The sequence below is a fragment of the Lepidochelys olivacea genome, assembly GCF_965140295.1.
Source record: "Lepidochelys olivacea isolate rLepOli2 genome assembly, chromosome: 3".
Classification (NCBI taxonomy): Eukaryota; Metazoa; Chordata; order Testudines; family Cheloniidae; genus Lepidochelys; species Lepidochelys olivacea.
In genome coordinates this window covers 21,609,560-21,630,912 of record NC_140413.1, presented here as the reverse complement: position 1 = coordinate 21,630,912, position 21,353 = coordinate 21,609,560, and the positions used below count along the sequence as shown (strand labels likewise).

The following is a 21,353-nucleotide window of genomic DNA, read 5'->3' as shown; positions in this document are numbered from 1 at the left end:
GAAGTGTATCCTCCACTCGACTGTAGGGTGAGCAGATGTCCTTGTTTTCATCAAAAGTTCTAAAGTAAAATTTTCAAAACCATCTAAGTGATTTAGGTGCCTAAATCCCATTTTCAAGAGTGACATGCTCAGTTTTTTAAAAGTATTTAGGCATTACCGTGCTTAGCGTCACAATGCCTAACCGATTTAGGAGCCTATGTCTTATTTTCAGAAGTGACAGGCACTTGGGAGCCAAAATCCCATTGATGGTCAATAGGATTTAGGCTTCTAAATCAGCAAAAAGAACAGGAGTACTTGTGGCACCTTAGAGACTAACTTGCAACATTGAGTACAGCAACACCTAAATGCCTTTAAAAATCTGGGCCAGCACTTGGCAGCCTAAGCCTCACTGAAAGGCAATGGGACTTCAGAGTCTAAGTCACTTCAGTGTTTCTGAAAATTTTCCCCTAGTATCCCAGGCAGTTTAGTGAAGCCAGTTTCACCTCAGTTTCACTAGCTCTCGCCAGGTGTCCAGCCAGCTGCCTTTCCCACTCCCTTCTTCTCTCTGGCCTAGCTGTGCCTGTGCTCAAGATGCAAAGTATCGTTTGAATTATTAACATAGCAAATATGCGTAGACATTTGTAGCTGTCCAGCAGCTCAGAAGGGAAATTATTAAGGCGTTCAAAAAACTTTTTTTAAAAAAAATTAGAAATAGTTTCAAATAACAAACATAGGAAGGAAGCTTTTGAAAAGAAAATTTGAAAAAGAAGAAATTTGCAACTTTTTCATCTGCATTGAATCAGAGGAACCAAAGATTCACCTTGGTCTCTCTCACTCCTAGCTGATGCCATAAACTGGGATTCCCCGATGTCACATAGATGGCATGGTACTGAAAAGTTAATTAAGCTGGCATCAGCGTTCACCATTGCCATGGTCTAGTCAATACTTAGCTTAATGGAGTTCAGACAGTATGAACGAATGTCCAGATCAGGCAATTGGCTATCAACCTGCAAGTCTCTGCCAATTATGTTTCAAAACCACAGATATTATAATCTGAAGTAAATAACCCTGAATACCAGAGGGGATAGGAGAAGGGTCTGTGACGCTAGGCAAGGTTACTGAGACATGTGCAGTGTGGGTTGGTTTTTTTAAATAAAATCCCTTTCACTTCAACTCAGGGTAGAACAATCACAAAAGTCAGAGATGGAACAGACCTTTTCAGGCATGATCCAGCCAAGCACTTTAGCACCTGCTGAACTTTAAGAACGTGAGTAATCCCAGATGTTAGAGCTAAGAATGAGTTTAAGAGCATCAGGGCCCGAATGCTCAGGGCAGGACTGTTCAATACAGCGCGCCCTCTGGTGCTTTGTCAAATCTAATCTTAAAAATCTCTCATGGGACTGAGCCTCTAGCCTGTCACCCGGAAGACTATTCCCTATGCTAAAAAGCTATGACTGTGAGGAAACATTTCCTGATCCTTGGCCTAATTTCTTTTAATTTTTGTTAATTTCACCTCATCACACCTTAATCCTTTGGATACCCGAAACAATTCCTTCAGATACTTCTAGTCAGTAATCATATCCCCTAGGTTACACAACTGCCCTCCGTCATCCTTCAGTAAAGCTCTACACATAGAGCCAAACTCATCCTTGATGTAATTTCACTGACATCAGAATTGTTCCAGAGATAAATTTTACCCATTAGGGGAATATTCAGAGCTTTCCTCTGCCTTAGTGGCTTAGGTGGGTTTCTGCTGTGCAAGGGGAAGGATGAATAGAGAGGGAGGGGAAGGAGATTCCCTCTATATGACACCTTGCTCCATATAATCTTGCTGCATGGCAGAGCACAGGTGATGGGTAGGGGATGAGGAATGGTTCTGGGTGAGGCTAGACAGCCCACTGAGGTTACTTTTGATAGGAGCCTCTTTGGAGTGGTTGCCCAGGAACTTTGTGCCTGATGTTGATGGTGGGTTTCTCCTCCCTCTCATGCACCTGCCAAACACCCAGCCCAGCTACCCAAGCCAGGTACTTGGCTCTGGGTTTTCACCTTAACATCCTCTCCAGAATTTGTCACATCAGCCCTAAATCATGTTTGTATTACAGTCAGTTGAAAATATTGAACTGGAGATCAAACTGCTGCCACATATCCCCAGAACAGATTCCCTGTTCTCTGGTACACTATACAATAAGTAATAATTCTATCCCCTCCGCCCCCACGGCACAAATATTGAGTGAATAAGCAGCCTAGAGTGACAAAGGTCTGGCCATATACAATGCACACAGAGAGATCAGGTATAGATTTCAGGACCTCAAACTAAAATATAAAGGCTCGACTTGGTGCTTTCAGTGTTGTAGCTGGGTTGGTCCCAGGATATGAGAGAGACAAGGTGGGTGAGGTAATACCTTTCATTGGACCAACTTCTGTTGGTGAAACAGACAAGTTGTCGAGCTTCACAGAGTTCCTCTTCAAGTCCTGTAGGTCAAGGGTAACCATATTTTCCCCAAGGGAAAACGGGACACTCCCTGTCTGGCCCAAGCCCTCCCTGAGATCCCCCAGTCCCCACCACACTTGGGCCTGCCTGAGCCCTCCCTGCCTCCCGCCCACATGGGACCAGCCTGAGGTCCCCCTCCCCACCGGTGCCTGGGGCTGGCCCAAGCCACCCCGCTGCCCGCCTGCAACACGCCCCCGTCCGAGTCACCGCACCGCCATCCTGCGACATCCTCCCCACACCTGGTCCAAGCTCACCAGCAATGCCTCCCCCATCCCCCCGCTACCCTTCCTGCATGCACGGCCACATGGCTGGTGGTCTGAGCCCTCCCGCTGCATGTCCGCGCATGGGGCAGCCTGAGGTCTCCCTGCACACAGGATGGGGCAGCCTGCCCGCGCTGCTCTCTGTAGCCCTCCCTCCAGTGCAGGGCTGGTGTTATCACTGCCCCCCACACACACGCTCTTCCGTGCCCCACTAGGGGTTCCATGTGCGTGGGGGGGGTCGGCTGTGAGGTGAAACACTGCTCACAGCCTGCTCCCACTGCCACAGGGCCAGCGGAGCCCCGCCATATGGAGGAGCAGGGATCCTCCCACCATGGGTAAGCAGGGACCCCCTTCTCCGCGGGCTGCCCCAGGCGGGGGCACACCGTGCTCTGGCTTCTCAGCCGTGCAAGGCGGGAGCTAATGACGGTGTGGCGGGAGTGCTGCCCAGGAGGTAAGGGGGGCGGTGGGACAGGAGCAGCAGCAGAAACGGGGAGGGGAGCAGCGGAGTTCAGGATGCTCCCAGGCGCGCTCTCACTGCCCATCCCCGGCACTGCTGCCACTGAGGAGGCAGCAAGGAAGATTCCGGCACCCGCTGGGGAGTGCAAAGAGGGGGGCATGGCTGCTTGCTGCCCCCCACTGCTGGCTGTGCTGCGATCCCCGAAAATAAGGGACAATTTGCCCGTATTTAACTAAAAGTCCAGACACTTGGAAGAAGGCTTAAAAACGGGACGTCTGGTCGCCCTATGTAGGTTGTCCTTTGTAGCTCGAAAGGTTGTCCGTTTCACCAACAGAAGTGGGTCCAATGAAAACTATTACTCACGTTGCTCTCCATTAAGTGTAGCATTTGTCAAGGTCAGACATTTTGTCCCCTCGAGGGCAGGAATACGCATGCCATTGACCAGTAACCTGGTTGGTTATTGTGACTTTCAGAAATTCTGACTCTCATCTGGAGTTGCACTTTAATCTTAGTTAGCTTTTGTCATAGCAGCTAAAATGTTTATCGCACAGTCTTAAAACACCAAACAATATATGGCCTCAGAATGCTGCTTAATAGAAATAATAATTTAAAAAAAAACCAGAACCTGATACCAGAGGACAGTTCAGTTTCAAACGGGTCTGGGAACTGGTAGTCCTAGATTTTGAAAGACATGGGTTAGCTAGAGATCTTTTACAGAGAAATATAGTATATAACGTGCAATCTTTGTCTCACAAGCCACTTTCAGTGCTGTTGTGCAAGTCAGAATGTCTGATGCTTTGTTGCTTGATTGTGAAAGACATGGTTAACAACAACGTAAAATGCCTTAGGCCAAGGTGGAACCAAGGACTTACATTTCTTGGCAAGTAAATGAATTGTTACCATGCATAACTATCACATTTAACTCAGAGCTGGGGGATGGGGGGGGGGGAATGAAACCTAGCAACAGCATGGAGCTCTTCTCACAGGAAAAAAAAAGAAAACATTTGTTTAAAAGATTATAGGGCACAGATATCCAGCTAATGAATTCTTCTCCCAAAGTCTGACTTCTCTTGGAAAAGGAGCACTGTAGTGTTTGAAATTCTTGTCATAATAATGTGCTTATTCAACTACAGTGCAGATTCTAAGTAGTAATGGAAAATATCATTTTTTTCCTGGAATAAAAAAGTATCTCCTATTAAAAATAAAAGGCTTATAACAAATTCAGCTGTGTGAGGTTAAAGCTGAGATGTGAATTTTGAAAGGGAGAAGGATTTTATGTAGAGAAACAGATAATGCTGTCATCACACTGACCAGTCTGTTTGTTCCTCCACCTGGTGTCTGTCTTGCCTATTTAGACTGCAAGCAGGGCTGGTGCAAGGATGTTTTGCGGCCTAAGCGAAACTTCCACCTTGTACCCCCCCTCTGCCCTGAGGCGCCCCCCCCCGCCCTGAAGCACCCCCCCCCCCGCTGCAGCTCCCCTCTGCCCTGAGGTGCCCCCCCTGCGGCAGCTCCCTGCCGCCCCCTCTCCCTTCAGGGAGCTGTGCAGCAACTCCCCTCGGCCTGGGGAGCCATGCGGCAACTCCCCGCTCCAGCTCACCTCTGCTCTGCCTCCTCCCCGAGCACGCCGCCGCTTCTCCTGCCTCCCAGGCTTGCAGCGCCAATCAGCTGTTTGGCACGCAAGCCTGGGAGGGAGAGAAGCAGAGCGGGACGGTGCACTCACAGGAGGAGGCGGAGCAGAGGTGAGCTGGGGCCCTGTGTGCCGCCCCCCAACCCCCACCATTACTTGCTGCAGACGGCCCTCCCCGCGCCCCTCTGCCCCAGTTCACCTCCGGTCCACTTCCTCCCCAGAGCGCGCTTTTGGCCACCCCCAACCACTTGGTGCCCTGGGAGACTGCCTAGTTCACCTAATGGTTGCACCGGCCCTGACTGCAAGCTCTTCAGGGCAGGCAGGGCAGTTCCATTCATTCTCATAAGAACATAAGTACTGGGTCATACTGGGTCAGCCCATCTAGCCCAGTATCCTGTCTTCTGACAGTGGCCAATGCCAGGTGCTTCAGACGGAATGAACAGAACAGGTAAGCATCAGGTGATCCATCCCCTGTCACCAACTCCCCCATCCTGGCTAATAGCCATTGATGGACCTATCCTCCATGAATTTATCTCGTTCTTTTTTAAACCCTGTTATAGTCTTGACCTTCACAACATCCTCTGGCAAAGAGTTCCACAGGCTGACTGCGTGTTGTGTTAAAAAATACTTCTTTTTGTTTGTTTTAAACATGCTGCCTATTAATTTCATTTGCTGACCTCTAGTTCTTGTGTTATGAGAAGAAGTAAATAACACTTCCTTCTTTACTTTCTCCATACCAGTCATGATTTTATAGACCTCTATAATATCCCCCCTTAGTCATCCCTTTTCCAAGCTGAAAGGTCCCCATCTTATTAATCTCTCCTCATATGGCAGCCGTTCCATACCCCTCATCATTTTTGTTGCCCTTTTCTGAACCTTTTCCAATTCCAATAAAACTTTTTTGACATGGGGCGACCACATCTGCACGCAGTATTCAAGATATGGGCGTACCATGGATTTATACAGAGGCAATATATTTTCTGTCTTATTATCTATCCTTTTCTTAATGATTCCCAACATTTTGTTTGCTTTTTTGACTGCTGCTGTACATTGAGTGGATGTTTTCAGAGAACTATCCATAGTGATCTTTTTTGAGATGGGGCAACCACATCTGCATGTGATATTCAAGATAAGGGTGTACCATGGATTTATATAGAGCAGGGCTGCCAAGCGATTAAAAAAATTAATCACAATTAATTGCACGATTAAAAAATTGTGATTAATTGTGTGATTAATCACATTAAACAATAATGTTATTTTTGGATGTTTTCTACATTTTCAAATATACTGATTTCAATTACAACACAGAATACAAAGTGTACAGTGCTCACTTTACATTTAATTTTTATTACAAATATTTGCACTGTAAAAAACAAAAGAAATAGTATTTTTCAATTCACCTCATACAAGTACTGTAGTTCAATCTCTTTATCATGAAAGTTGAACTTACAAATGTAGAATTATGTACCAAAAATAACTGCACTGAAAAATAAAACAATGTAAAACTTTAGAGACTACAAGTCCACTCAGTCCTACTTCAGCCAATCGCTCAAACAAACTTGGCTACAATTTGCAGGAAATAATGCTGCCTGCTTCTTGTTTACAGTGTCACCTGAAAGTGAGAACAGGCATTTGCATGGCACTGTTCTAGCCGGCATCGCAAGATATTTATGTGCCAGATGCGCTAAAGATTCATATGTCCCTTCATCTTCAACCACCATTCCATCTGACATGCATCCATGCTGATCATGGGTTTTGCTTGATAACAATCCAAAGCAGAGCAGACAGATGTATGTTCATTTTCATCATCTGAGTCAGATGCCACCAGCAGAAGGTTGATTTTCTTTTTTGGTGGTTCGGGTTCTGTAGCTTCCGCATCTGAGTGTTGCTCTTTTAAGACTTCTGAAAGCATGCTCGACACCTTGTCCCTCTCAGATTTTAGAAGGCACTTCAGATTCTTAAACCTTGGGTTGAGCGCTGTAGCTATTTTTAGAAATCTCATACTGGAATCTTCTTTGCATTTTGTCAAATTGGCTGTGAAAGTGTTCTTAAAACGAACATGTGCTGGGTCATCATGAAATATATGGCAGAATGCAGATAAAACAGAGCCGAAGACATACAGTTTTCCCCCAAGTAGTTCAGTCAAAAATTTAATTAACACATTATATTTTAATGACCATCATCAGCATGGAAACATATCCTCTGGAATGGTGGCTGAAGCATGAAGAAGCATACGAATATTTTGCATATCTGGCACATAAATACCTTGCAACGCCGTTTACAACAGTGTCATGCAAATGCCTGTTCTCACTTTTAGGTGACATTGTAAACAAGAAGCAGGAAGCATTATCTCCTGCAAATTGTAACCAAGTTTGTTTGTCTGAGCAATTTGCTGAAGCAGGACTGAGTGGACTTGTAGGCTCTAAAGTTTTACATTGTTTTGTTTTTGAGAGCAGTTATGTGACAAAAACAAAATCTACATTTGTAAATTGCACTTTCATGATAAAGAGATTGCACTATAGTATTTGTATGATGTGAATTGAAAAATACTATTTCTTTTATCATTTTTACAGTGCAAATACTTGTAATAAAAATAATAATATAAAGTGAGCACTGTACACTTGGTATTGTGTTGAAATAGAAATTAATATATTTGAAAATGCAGAAAAACATCCAAAAATATTTAATAGATTTAAATTGGTATTCTATTGTTTAACAGTACGATTAATTGCGATTAATTTTTTGAGTTAATCATGTGAGTTAACTGCGATTAATTGACAGCCCTAATATAGAGGCAGTATGATATTTTCTGTCATATTATCTATCCCTTTCTTAACGATTCCCAATATTCTGTTAGCCTTTTTGACTGCCGCTGCACATTGAGTGGACGTTTTCAGACAACTATCCACAATGACTCCAAGATCTCTCTGAGTAGTAACAGCTAATTTAGACCCCACCATTTTATATGTATAGTTGGGATTATGTTTCCCAATGTGCATTACTTTGCATTTATCAACAGTGAATTTCATTTGCCATTGCCTCCTATACATTCTGGGGCTACCCAGAGTGTGTTGCCCTGCAGGACCTTGGGGTTATGAGGTTTCAGGCCTCCAGTCCACTTGGAAGCCCCGGAGGGCAGGAAAGAGTGAATGAAGCCACAGTGCCAGAACCCAGGGGGAGGTACCTCATCCAGGTTCCCCCATCACCACCACACACACTTGCTAAGAGTCCAGGAAAGCTGACCTCAGAGGAGGTCTTTTAATAAGAACAACAAATATGCATGGTAGGGAGGAGCCGTGTTGGAGTGGACAGGGGGATTTTGTGGCAAAGCAAAAGCCTTGTGGTATGTGGAAAATTATCTAAATCAGGGGTGGGCAAACTACGGCCCGCAGGCCGTTTTAATCTGGCCCTTTTGCTCCCGCTGTGGAGCGGGGCTTGCCCTGGTCCAGCGCTCCAGCAGGGAAGCAGGGTGGGGGCCTCTCCATGTGGCTCCCGGAAGCTGCGGCATGGCCCCCCTCCGGCGCTCCAGATGAGAAGCAAGGTTGGGGGCCGCTCCACGCAGCTCCTGAAAGCAGCAGCACAGCCTCACTCTGTCTCCTACACGTAGGAGCAGCCAGGAGGCTCCGCTCTGCACGCTGCCCCCACCCCAAGCACCACTCCCGCAACTCCCATTTGCCAGGAACTTCGGCCAATGGGAGCTGCAGGGGTGGCGCCTGCGGACGGGACAGCGCGCAGAGCCGCCTGGCTGCGGCTCCACATAGGAGCCGGAGGAGGGACATGGCCGCTGCTACTAGGAGCTGCTTGAAGTAAGCGCCGCCTGGAGCTTGCACCTCTTAGCCTCTCCCCGTGCCCCAACCCCCTGCCCCAGCTATGATCCCCCTCCCACCCTCCAAACCCTCAATCCCAGCCCAGAGCACCATCCTACACCCCAAACTCCTCATCCCCAGCCCCACCCCAGAGCCTGCACCCCAGCCGGAGCCTTAACCCCCTCCCGACACCCCACTCCCCCACCCCAGCCCGGAGCCCCCTCTCGCACCCTGAACTCCTCATTTCTGGCCCCGCCCCAAAGCCTGCACCCCCAACCAGAGCCCTCACCCCCTCTCGCACCCCAACCCCAATTTTGTGAGCATTCATGGCACGCCATACAATTTCTATTCCCAGATGGGGCCCTCGGGTCAAAAAGTTTGCCCACCCCTGATCTAAATGGAGATAATCTGATTAGAGCCTTTTAAAGTTCCCCCGCTGCTAATATAAAGTGTTTTCTTTGTTCATAATAAGTCTTTCTTTGTTCATAATAATTTTTCGTATTTCATTTTTAACGCTTTCAGAGAGAATGTGGAGTCTTCACAGTTTGTGCTGTTGGAAGGAGAGATTATAAATGCTCCTTTATGTTGTGACATAAACAGCCCACACTTATTTTACCATTCGTCATCTGTAATGGAGTTCTTTCACTCTGAGAGTGTTTTCTAAACCTTTCCTCATTTTTTTTGCTCTCCTCTGGACTCTCTCCAATTAGTCCATATTTTTCCTAAAGTCTGGTGCCTAAAATTGGAAACAGGACTCCAGCTGAGATCTCACCAGTACTGAGTTGAGTGGAACAATTAGCTCCCATGTTTTACATACGATACTCCTGTTAATACTTCACAGAATGATATTAGCCTTTTTTTCATAACTGCATCACGTCGCTGAATCATATTCAACTGGTGATCCACTATAACCCCCAGTTCCATTTTAGCAGTACTACCACCTAGCCAGTTATTCCCCATTTTGTAGTTGGGCATTTGATTTTTTCCTTCCTTAGTGAAGTACTTGGCACTTGTCTTTATTGAATTTCATCTTGTTGAATTCAGACCAATTTGCCAATATATCAAGAACCCCCTTTTGAGTTCTAATCCTGTCCTCTAAAGAGCTAGCACCTCTCCCAGCTTGGTGTCATCTGCAAATTTCACAAGCATGCTCTCCACTTCATTATCCAAGTCATTAATGAAAATGTTGAGTACCAAACCAAGGACTGACTCCAATATGCCCCCTCCCCCCAGTCTGACAGCTAACCATTGATAACTACTCAGAGTATGGTTTTCCAGTTGTGTACCTACTTTACAGTAATTTAATCTAGACCACATTTCCCTAGTTTGCTTATTAGAATGTCACGTGGGACTGTATCAAAAGCCTTACTAAAATCAAGATACATCACGTCTACTGCTTACCCCATCCAGTAGACCAGTAAGCCTGTCAAAGAAGGAAATTAGTTTGATTTGGCTTGACTTGTTCTTGACAAATAGCTATTAGCAAACTGGCTATTCCTTATCATCCTATTATCCTCTAGATGCTTACAAACTGATTGGTTCATAATTTGTTCCAGTATCTTTCCAGGTATCAAAGTTAAGATGACTGGTCTATAAGTCCCCAGGCCCTCTATGTTCCCCTTTTTAAAGATAAGTACTATGTTTGCCCTTCTCCAGTTCTCTGGGACCTCAGGTGTCCTCCATAAGGGTCACCTCACATATCCTCCATAGGGGTGACTTCTAGTGCTTTTTCAGAATCCACCGAGTACCTTCTTACTACAAGGTCCCCTACAGAAGGCTGAAGGGCTGCCTCCTTCTCCGCTGCCCCACATCTCTGGCCCACTGACGGATCGGTTGTTGCTCCTACCTCAACCCCAGGTGGCTAGAAAGAGGTCTCTGCTCCACTTTCAGAGGGGAGCAGGACTGTAAGTATGTCAGGGCTGAGGCTGACTTTATTTTTGTGTCCTGAAACCACAGAGGCATTGCCCCTGTTAAACAAATAACAAGAATAAGTGAGGGACGGAGAGCATGGGAGACAGGAACATCACAGGTCACTATGGGGGAGGGACCCATGGAACAATCAAGTCCATGATTTTATCAACATTTGCTGAAAATCAGTCATGATTTTTTTGCAAACATTTCTGTGGCAAACCACTAGCCCTGCTCAGGAGCGAGGACGAGATATTGACACATATCACCAGCCCCTGCATGAGGCATGGAGACACACTGTACAGCTAGTTGAAGACTTTTCAACAAAAAAAGGCATTTTTTGACCAGTGCCAGCGAATTGCTGAGCTGCCTGGGACACAGCATTAGGTGGGTGGGAAGTTAACTTACAGCAGTAATTTAAATATCTTGGGGGAGCCCTTCAAACACTGGCCTCACTCTGCTCCCACTAAAGTCAACAGGGATGTTACTAATGACTTCATTTAGAACAAAGATAGGCCAACGGTGAGCGCTTTGAAAATCCTACCCTGTGTCTTTCCCTCGTCCAGTGCCTGGGATGACTTCACTATTAATGGACTATGTACAAGGGACAAAAAGCACACGTAGTGCAGTCATTCAAGTTAGGGAGGTGGTAGAATCTCCTTCCTTAGAGGTTTTTAAGGTCAGGCTTGATAAAGCCCTGGCTGGGATGATTTAACTGGGAATTGGTCCTGCTTCGAGCAGGGGGTTGGACTAGATGACCTTCTGGGGTCCCTTCCAACCCTGATATTCTATGATTCTAAGCACTCATGTTCAAAAGAGATGACAGACCTTAAGGTATGTCGACACTGCAATAAAAGACCCACAGCACAGCCTGAGCCCAAATGTCTACACTACAATTTTATAGCCCTGCAGCCCGAGGCCTGCAAGTCCGAGTCAGCTGACCCAAGCTCTGAGACTCGGTACTGTGGGTTTTTTATAACCGTGCAGACATACCCTAAGAGACCCTGGCCATGTTCTGCTGCAGTGAAAACTGGCAGTTGAGAGGCTCTCTCCTGTTGGTACACTGAGAGGACCATTTACAGTCAGTCAACCAAACACCATCAAAGAGATACAGGAAAAACAACGAATAGAGTTTAGGTGGATTCAGAATGGTCAAATGGACACCCCTCTCCCACATTAAATATCCTGACAAAATTTTCAAGAGAAACAAAAAGAAAAAACCACTAGCAGCAGATCCCACAAATCTCTACACTTGCAGAGAATGTCTAATCAGCATCTGAACCATCTACAGCCACTTGCTTATATGCAAACCAAACTTGCAGGTGACACTCTCCAACTGCCAGTGGTGGCTAGATTCAGCTTTCAACTTACATGACCCAAAGGGAGAGAGAAAAACATACACAAGTGCAGCCCCCAAACTGTGACCCATGGTAGTATAGGAGGCCACATGGTGCAGTCTCCTCCCCCTCCTTTCCAGCTCCTTCTACAGACCTCTGGGTTCTTCAATGTATGGGAGATGTAGGGGCCTGCGAAAGTGGGTGGAAAGGAGGAGGAGGTGCCAATCTACTTTTACTAGGAGCTACTGCTACACAGGAGGAGAAAGCAGCAGCTGCTCTCTGTGACCAAAGCCCGCAGTGGGACGAGAGTTATTAATCTTTTTAAATCATAATCATTTTCCATATTAACAATAATCTGACTATGACACACAATCCTTGTGGGAAAGCATCTGCAGGGAGTAGGAACCTCAAAGGGGGTTTCCCAATGGAGTCCATTTAGTTACATACATATACCGAGGGCATTGGGTTTACTTGCTTAATGTAATAAAGTACAAAACAAGGGATCTGCTGTTCTCTTGATTTATGGAAAAGTTATGTGGATAAATCCCTTGGTGTTCACAAGAGAACAGACCCCAAGCTTCACAACAAGTCAATGTAGGGCTAAAATCTAATCTCAGATAAGTGGGCATGTACTGGCATGGTCTTGAGTACACCACCACTGGGCATACATGTGTGAGCCATCCTCCACATAGTCTGTTAGTGGTTACTACAAGAGGGGGGAAATCAGGACATTTTGTTTGTATTCACAGTTTTAGAATACAGTCATTCTTCACTGATGCTTGTGCTTAGTACAGTATATCCTTTAATCATACTATCCTACACTAAATGTATCTGTCTGGTCTAAGGCAAGCTATTTGCAAGGATCTTGACTTCAGGACCTCACTTAGGTTATGGTACTGACTTGATTTCAGGCTTCCTTTGTTCCATTTTTCATTTCAAGGGGCACTCGTAGATGGTTTTAGGCCTTGCGTTTGCGCTCTCTAAAATGGGTTTTCAAAAGAGCTTCACGTATATATAATATGATGAGACAACTATGCCTTTTTCAAAGGTGACCTGCAGATCAATATTAAGTGTATGTTGTGTGCTGCATGCACTAAACAACAAGGGCAAAAGAGCTGTTCACCTCATGTGGTTTTTAACCTCTCCTCCCCTTTCCTTCTCCACTGTACTTCCCACTATTTCATATCCCACCCCGTGGAGTTTCTTTTTCCAAAGTGATGCTCCGGGTTGTGATGTCACAGAGACTCCCTTATTCCCACTGGGGAACAAAGATTTGGTAGAAGACTCAGGAAAGTCCTTTTAAAAAATATTTTATATCCCACATGGATTTGGAGAGATATATATTAAGATCCCTGTCTGACCTCCTCTGTCCCTACCCCAATATGCCAGCTCCAGCAAGGTTTGCAGTAGCTGGGATGCAATGCTTGTTGATGTATCTGGAGGGGCTGATTGGAATTCTGGAACTAATGGGGTGGGATGGGGAGTAAGTTCAAGGCCACTTGTGCACTGAGTGGTCTCTGGACTCTGTTTAAATAATTCAGTATTTCACCCTTCATTAGATCCTTACACAGATATCAGTTTCTTGAACTCTAACACAAACTTTGTCAAAAAATAAATCCTGCTGCAGTTTTGGGCACCGAACTTGAGACAACTTGGGGCTGGATTTTCAGAAGTGCCATGAGGTGCAGTGGAATGCAATGGGAGCTGAAGATAATCTGTGCTTCCAGAATCAGGCCACAAGTGTCACTAGTTCGGCATCAAAAATTGAGGTACCCAGAATCAGCGACTACTTGTGAAAGTTAAGCTACAAAGGCTTCTGGCTTCACAGATAAATTCTCTTTGGGGCGAAAAGAAGAACTCCACTAGGTTAAGACAGCAGGATCTCATTTGTCACCTCACATCGTCCCTGTTCTATTTTGCTTCCCATCAGGTCCATAATCAGACTCCAACATTTCTATGTTTTTCAGGTTCTCTGCTAATTTCCATCCTTCATTATTTCTCTTCCTCCAATAGCTCTTCCTTATTCCTGCTATTTCTCTCCGTTCAGTTTACCTGCTCTGCGCTATATCCATAGGGCACTATCTTTCTACATCCCTACCAGGAATAAGATTTGTCTCTAGATCAAGAGCGATTCCCATGCCATTTTCCAGTTGGGTCACACACTTGATTTTCTGCTGGGCTACACCTACTCATTTACAACTGAATGTTGGCACTGCCAGCTGCTGAAGGCATTGATGCTGGCACCGTGACAACTCAGGGGGAAAAAACAGTCATAACTTAAAGAATTAGTATCTTCTCCCTCTTCTGTCATTATCACCAGCTCTGGCAATTGATCAACTGTCACTATCTTCTTCAACACCAAATCTATATAAGGGCATAATCTGCCAGTCGAAGAGCGGGCTTCAGGGTCCTCTTTCACTGTGACTGAGCAGGGAAGACTGCGTAATTTGAAATGCAATAATATGACAAATGGTCAGGCTCTTTCCACTGCTTTCATGGCTAATGGAGGAATTGCACTAAATAAGGCACTTTTGTTCTAGTCATATCACCAATTTAGGTCAAGCGTTTTATGCCTAGATTAACAGCACAGAATAAAGCAGACATGAAAAGCTGAGAATGTGTGTGTTCACTCCCAACGTGCCACCTCAGTAAATCAAGTTATGTCTTGCCACATCATGTCTTGTAAATATCAGATGTGCCCCCAAAGTGTAAGAGGAGATGGCATATAACCTAACTTAACTGCTGCATAAATTAAGCCAGGTATTTCTGCTGTGATATGTTAGTACTAAGGCATTTTGTATAAACAATGGAGGCTGCAAAACTACCAGCTCCAAGGGATTAAGAACACACATCAGAATTTTTTCATCTCTACTCAGGACTGGTTACTAAAGTAGGATACTAAAAAGCTGGTTAGTAACTAATAACATGAGCGAAAAGGTGGTTCCGCAGCTAGGGGGCCAGAGTGGGACTCAGGAGACCCACATTCGACTCCTTGTACTCCCACACACTTCCCATGGGACCTTATTTTTTCTGAGCCTTAATTCCCGATTTATAATGAGGGAATGATCGGAGCAGCAAAACTACCTCAACAGGAGTACTGTGAGGATAAATACATTGAGAGGCACTCAGATATTCTGGTAACTGGGGCCATATTAAGTACCTTAGATAAAAGGAGGGCATGTTCATGAATGCTTCCTTCTACCTCAGAGCCTCCTGATAATCCAGATCTTGCATAGTTCTGATTAAAATATAAATGAACGTTATAAGAGACACTGTTTAAATAACGAGGAAGCCCAGTCTAGTGGCTTGAGCACAGTGTCTGAGCCATGAGCACCTAAATTCTAATCTCAGTTCTGAAACAAAGTTCATCTTTACCCTTGGACAAGCCACTCCTCTGCCTTCATTTCCACATTTGGAAAATGGAGAGCTAACCTACCCATCTACCCTCCTGGGGATTATTTGTAAAGCACCTTGAGAAAGTAAAGGTGCTACTGTTTGTCAGTGCCCATTATTCTTAAGCTTTAATAAAGATGATGTGTGTTTGATTTTCAAGCTTTTAAACAAATGTCTGCGCTTGTCTTGGTTAGTATGAATGTCAATCCACTTTCAGCACAGAATGTTTTTTAAGCTTTGCCCTGGAATTTGTGGCATTGGGATCTAAATTGCTTCCTGCTCAAGAATGCCAAGTGGATATCATTACTACAGGAACCGTTTTAGATGAATACCTCAATAGCTCCTCTGTGTCCTCTTTGAGGCTGGTGCTCAGCACATAGTCCTTGTTCTCACAGGCCGTTGGCAGCAGCAGTGAATCACCTAGTTTAACAGTCCCACCGAGGTCTGGGTCTTCAAATAATTTCAGGTCTAAAGATTGAATCATCAGAAAGCTTTAGTCAAGCTTCAACTACATCACCACCATGACTGTTAGCAGGGGAATCAAGTTGTGTGGCTGAAAGGAAACATCCTATAGAAAATTTATTTTTATAAAAAGTCTTCCATAGCCAAAGTAAAAATTCACAAAGCGCTAGGAAATACATTCTTGATACACTGCACTAGCAGGAGCTACTGGCTCTACTCACCCATCAACATAAGCTAGACAACAACTACAGATCCATAACAACTGACAATCCCAAAGTCCAACAGTGTATGCCTGTTGCAACTGCAAGCCATGTTTATTTCCACTTCTAGCTAATTTACAGCTGAAGGTCTGGCCCAACATTCTTACATCGAAACCCAAGTTTCATGCACTGCACCATTCCATTTTAAATACAAGAGCCTTATAGAAGCTTTGGGGACCACAACCTAACTGTACATAATGGAAAATGGAACATATTTACTCTCTTTGGCTGACAAGTTCTTCTTGGAACTGGAAGATGAAAAATCTTTTACTGGGCCAAATAGTCCTTCCTCAGGATCTACTTCCTCATCAAAAATGGTTAACTTGGGTTTGTCTTCCTTGGCTGCAGGAGGTGCAGGCTTCTTAGGTTTTTTAGATCTAAAAGTACAAGAAACAAGAAAGAAATTCAGCTGATATTTCTTACATTACAAGAACTATCAAGGAATTCAGCCAGAAATGGAAGCAAGATGTATATTAAAAATTACAACATGATCACATTTGATTGTAATTTTCTCCTCCTTTTCAGGACTTTTCATTTGTCTGGGAATAGCAATGGTAGACTCCTGAATACATTTCAGCACCACTGAAATACAAGTGAGGGGAAGGGAATGGCCTGGACCCATTTGGCCACGTTGCAGACACTGGTTAAATCTGTGTGATGTTTTAGAAGAAAAACCCTGTGAGCCTCCCCAGTCAGTGGCTACTACTTTTAGTCCTGTGTACCTCACTGGTGAAGAGAAGGTAGCAGATACTTTAACACTGCAAACTCACCCCCACCAGTGGGCATACGACACTGGGGGCCTTGTCCAGGATCTGCACCACCTTTGGCTGAGGGAGAGGCAGGGCCATGAGCCCACATCCCTTTAGTCTCTGTAGCAATCCCACTCAAACATAAGGAGGACTTGTGGCACCTTAGAGACTAACAAATTTATTTGAGCATAGTCTTTTTGCAGATATAGACTAACACGGCTGCTACTCGGAAATCACGCAAACATGTAGCAGCATCCACGGCAGAGCGAGAAGCACAACAGTGACCTGCTCAGAACCTACTGACCCACTCAGAAGATCAGCAGCCATGTTCTGTATTAGCTGAAGCTTTAAGGCGGCCTTCACAGTTAGGTACCACACATTACAGCAATGCAGCCTGAGGTAAGAAAGGGGAAAATTCAAGAGAGAAGTCGGCATGTGGGGAGCCAGAGAAAAACGGAAGGCTAAGAGGAAATCTTTGGATGAGAGAATTTAATTCAAAACAAGGGGAAATGCCTATTCATTAGGGCATCAAATCATTTGCACAGAATCTCCTGATATTTGGACCCACAAGCATAACAGTCATGTCCTCGCAAGGTACCAGTCCACCCCCAAAAGGCACCTTTTGCACTAAAAGATCTGCTCTTCTTCTTTACCCAGTATAAGGTCAGGTTTCAGTCTACAGTAAAACTAATTAGCAGCATTTAAAATGCTATTGCCATCAAAAAAACAAGGCAATAATGTTGAAGAGATTACAAGTGCATTCCAGTCACATTAAACAGGCCAGTAAAATACTCACCAGATTGCGGCCACACACAGAGGGTAAGCGGAGTCTGGCTACTTTTCATAAGAGTTTATCATCAACAAAACATAAGCCCTGGTGAATAGCATGTTCCTGTTGTTGCTTCATCTCTTAGCAACAGCAAAAGATGCACTTTAAATGACTACACAAGATCGATAAGTAATGCTTAACCACTGAATGTTTTGGAAATGTACCATACTGACGGGAAATGACAAGGAAGCAATTGCTAAACAGCTTGCTAAACAATTTCAAATGGCAACAAATTCAGTTTGTGTTTTGGTGCTCAGATGCTACAGAGGTACAGTGGTTCAGGAGTGGGGGTGGGGGGGTTCCTGTGGTTAGGGTGTTAGCTAAAGACCTAGACTCAATACCCTGCTCAGCCTCAAACTTCCTGTGTGACCAAGGGCAAGACACTTAATCTCTCTGTGCGTCAGTTCCCCATCTGCAAAATGGAGATAATAGCACTTTCCTACCTCACAGTGGTGTTGAGGATAAATACATTAAAGACTGAGGTGCTCAGATACTACAGAGCTGGGGGCTATATAGGTACCTAAGATAGATGGACAGATCTGTTAACTTCTCTTTCCCAACTTACAAAGAGCCCATTTTTCTCCAAATACACAAGCCTTTTAATGGCATGGCCACCTAGGACATAGGTGAGTAGATAGTGGAGTTCATGTGTAAATTTCTTTCCAGTCACCTCTCTGCCTGATCCAAGGTGATCGTATGTATAGTAAAAGGTGCATAGTTCTGCAGCATAGTTTCCGTAATCCTTTCTTTCATGCCCTTCAGCCTCAGTTTTTCCCTTTATTTGACTAGATGCAACCATTCATCCATCCACTGGAGAGAGGTACGTTTTAAATTCGAACATTAAAACACGCCGAGGCAGATTTCTGGAGGTAGCTCTTCTCCATCCTGCAATTGCTTACAACACGACACAAAAGAAAAATATACCTTAAATCTCCATATAAGTGATCTTCAAATATTGCAGCAGGAGTGAAGATGAAAAATCAGGCGCATTGCTACAGAGAGAAATGTACTTAGCCAATTGAATGTTATGTTTTCTTTTTGCTATTATTGCGCATTTCTGCTGGGATTTTCCTTTTTTAAAAGTAGATTTTAGTGCTCAGTTATTAAGTACTGGCTTAACAGCTGTGGAGAGTGAAGATCTTTGTAGCCTCAAAACAGGGTACTGCACAGTGCTTCCAAGCACTGCCCCATCAATCAATGTGTCTTACTTCTGATATGGAGAGAGCACCTCCAGGGGATAAGAGAATCATTAGGAAGCTTCCAGAAAATGATTATTTCCTCCTGGACAAATTAGATGGTACACACCTTTTCTGGGCCAGATCCTCAGCTGGTATAAATCAGCACAGCTCCATTCACTCTGTATTTGTGCCCAAGCTGTCACTGGCATGGGAGGAATAGTTTATTGTCAAGGTTTTTTTTAAAAAAACCTTGACTCGGAAGCTGGTGAAAGCAACTCTTGCAAGGCGTCAAGTCCACTAACATCAGTGGAAGTGGAGAGCTGTTTGAGCTCCCTCAGATAACGTCAATGGAAGTTGATAGGTTTTAGCACCTTACAACCTCTGAACATGCAGTCTGGAATTCTCAAAAGAACCTAAGGGAGTTAGATGCCAAAATATCATTGGGAATTGGGCACGTAACTCCCTTAAGCTCCTTAGGAAATCCCAGCTGTAACATTCCAAGGTTGAGATTCCGAACCCCTTACCTCCAATGGAAAGCAGGTACTCGCGCAAGCTGTCCCTTTGAAAGTCAGAAGATGAGGAAGGGCTTCATGATCTGGCTCTGAGATTATTGGCATTTAAGAGCATTGTAGTGGTGGGAAATGGCAGGGGAAGGAAGTAGAGCCAGAATAACACTGTCACAGTGAATAGTGCATTAAAGAAAATGAACTGAACTGCAAAGGCTTGCTGACAATCCTCTGTTTAGTCTAGCAATCAAAACTATCCCAGTTACCCTTGGTCATTTTTAGTCTTGCCAGGATACATCACTGGACAGTTGCATGGCCCATGACTGAGAGCACAGAAAGTGACTTGCCATGTTTTCTAAACATTACCAGGCTGAACAAGAAAAGGTCATTTCTTTGTGATGGATCTGCTTCACCTTACTGCCCTTCTAAGGACACCAGCACTGTGCTGCCAAGTGATTCATGTTTACCAGCAACATGGCTTTCTTGAGACCAGAATCTAAGCCAAAAAAAATCCCCACAGTTCTGTATTTAGCTGATCGGTTCCATGCCACACACTGTAGTAACAATAAGATTATTTTGAGGGGGGAAACATGAGTGTATAAATGTTGCACTGCTACAAATCCAGGGCTCAGTCTTATAAGAGTGCCAAACAAGGAGTTGCCAATAAGGTGGCTCTGTCACTCATGACCCAACAAGTGAGGTCAGCTGAGGTGAACAGAGAGTGGTTAAAAGCGACATTGTACGCCGCATGTGTCATGAGGAATGAAGCAGCTGGCTGGGAGAGTAATGTTCCATGGGAGCCTTCACGGGCGCCGCAATAGGGGGGGCCCAGGAGGCCATAGCCCTCCCACTTTTTGAAAGTGGACAGGCCTAGTTTGGCAGGTGCTCCACCCCTCCTCTTCCCCCTGAGCGCCTCCTCCCCGCACCCAGAGCAGGAGAGTCCGCAGCTCTCCACAGCTGCCCCTGGGTCTTACCTGGTCCCGGCTCTGGCTGGGGTGGCCGCAGCCCATCCATGGTAAGAGCCGTGCAGGCAGCAATGGGGAGCTGTGCTGTGGAACTCTCACCTGGCCCAGGGCAGCGGGGGCACAGGCCAGGGGCTGCTTTCGACCTCCTCATCCCAGGCAGGTGGAGGGTCCATGGCACAGCTGCCCATGCAGCTCTTACCCTGGCCAGGTTGCGGCCCACCAGCCAGAGCTGGATCCAGATAAAAGCCGTATGTGGGCAGATGTGGGGAGCTGCGGACCCTCCTGCCTTGGGTGGGGGGCCTGCAGGGCGGAGACACAGGCCCGGGGCTGCTCTCGACCCCCATCCCCGGGCAGGTGGAGGGTCCATGGCTCTCGGCCGCTCCAGCTTGCAGCTTGGCCATGGGTGGGGCCTTGGGCGGAAGAGATGGGGCGCTTGGGCCCTGCCCCCACCCCACACTTTTGGGCAGGCTCTGCCGTCCTTGGGAACCTTCAGAAGCATTTCTATGTCTGGACCCCAGGGCTGCCTCAGTTATTAATTTCTCCTTCACACAGCTCATCTATCTGCATTACACTCATCACCTTGGTATCTGGTAACTGAAGGTTAGTTGAATAAGATACTGCATCTGACTGGCAGCAGGATTAATGGACACTCCTAAAAATGGCTCTTAACCAATCATTTACATTTCTTCAGAAGCACTTAAGCCCCTATGCTCAGCCCTGTCCTATCACATATACACTTCTCCCTACACAGCAGGGCTCACAGTTCAGGCAGTAATGCTGAGCACTGTGCATATTTCTTCGCACAATGTGATGACCTCTGTGCACAAAGGCTGAGCACACCCTTGCACTTTGGCTCGCTGCACTTCCTTCAGCAGCTGACAGGATCAAATGCTAATAGAGCTGGTATCAGCCATGCCACTCATTGGTCCCTGGTCCTTAGAAAACTGACACTCATTTGGAAAGAGTCCTGGAGCCCTGAAGCATGCTACAGCTTCATGGGAACGTTCTATGGGATTGAACACAAAATGTTACCTCTGCTATATGGTGATCCCAAAAAATCCCTAAAGCTAAGATAACCTATTGAACTGAAGCTAAAGTTTCAGAATAATTTCTACGTACCCTTATTAAAGTTCTGACTGATTTCAC

The 21,353-nt window shown here is 45.4% G+C and overlaps 1 protein-coding gene across 1 annotated transcript in view; it reads right to left on the bottom strand.

Annotated features, from left to right (window-relative positions):
• The window catches only part of HS1BP3 (HCLS1 binding protein 3), a 78,209-nt gene that overhangs the window by 5,681 nt on the left and 51,175 nt on the right, over positions 1-21,353 (bottom strand). The window contains exons 5-6 of the mRNA XM_084622619.1: positions 16,200-16,357; positions 15,591-15,726 (exon numbers count right to left, since the gene is read on the bottom strand). Coding sequence (XP_084478745.1) covers positions 15,591-15,726; positions 16,200-16,357 — 294 coding nt within the window. The remainder of the gene's footprint in view (positions 1-15,590; positions 15,727-16,199; positions 16,358-21,353) is intronic.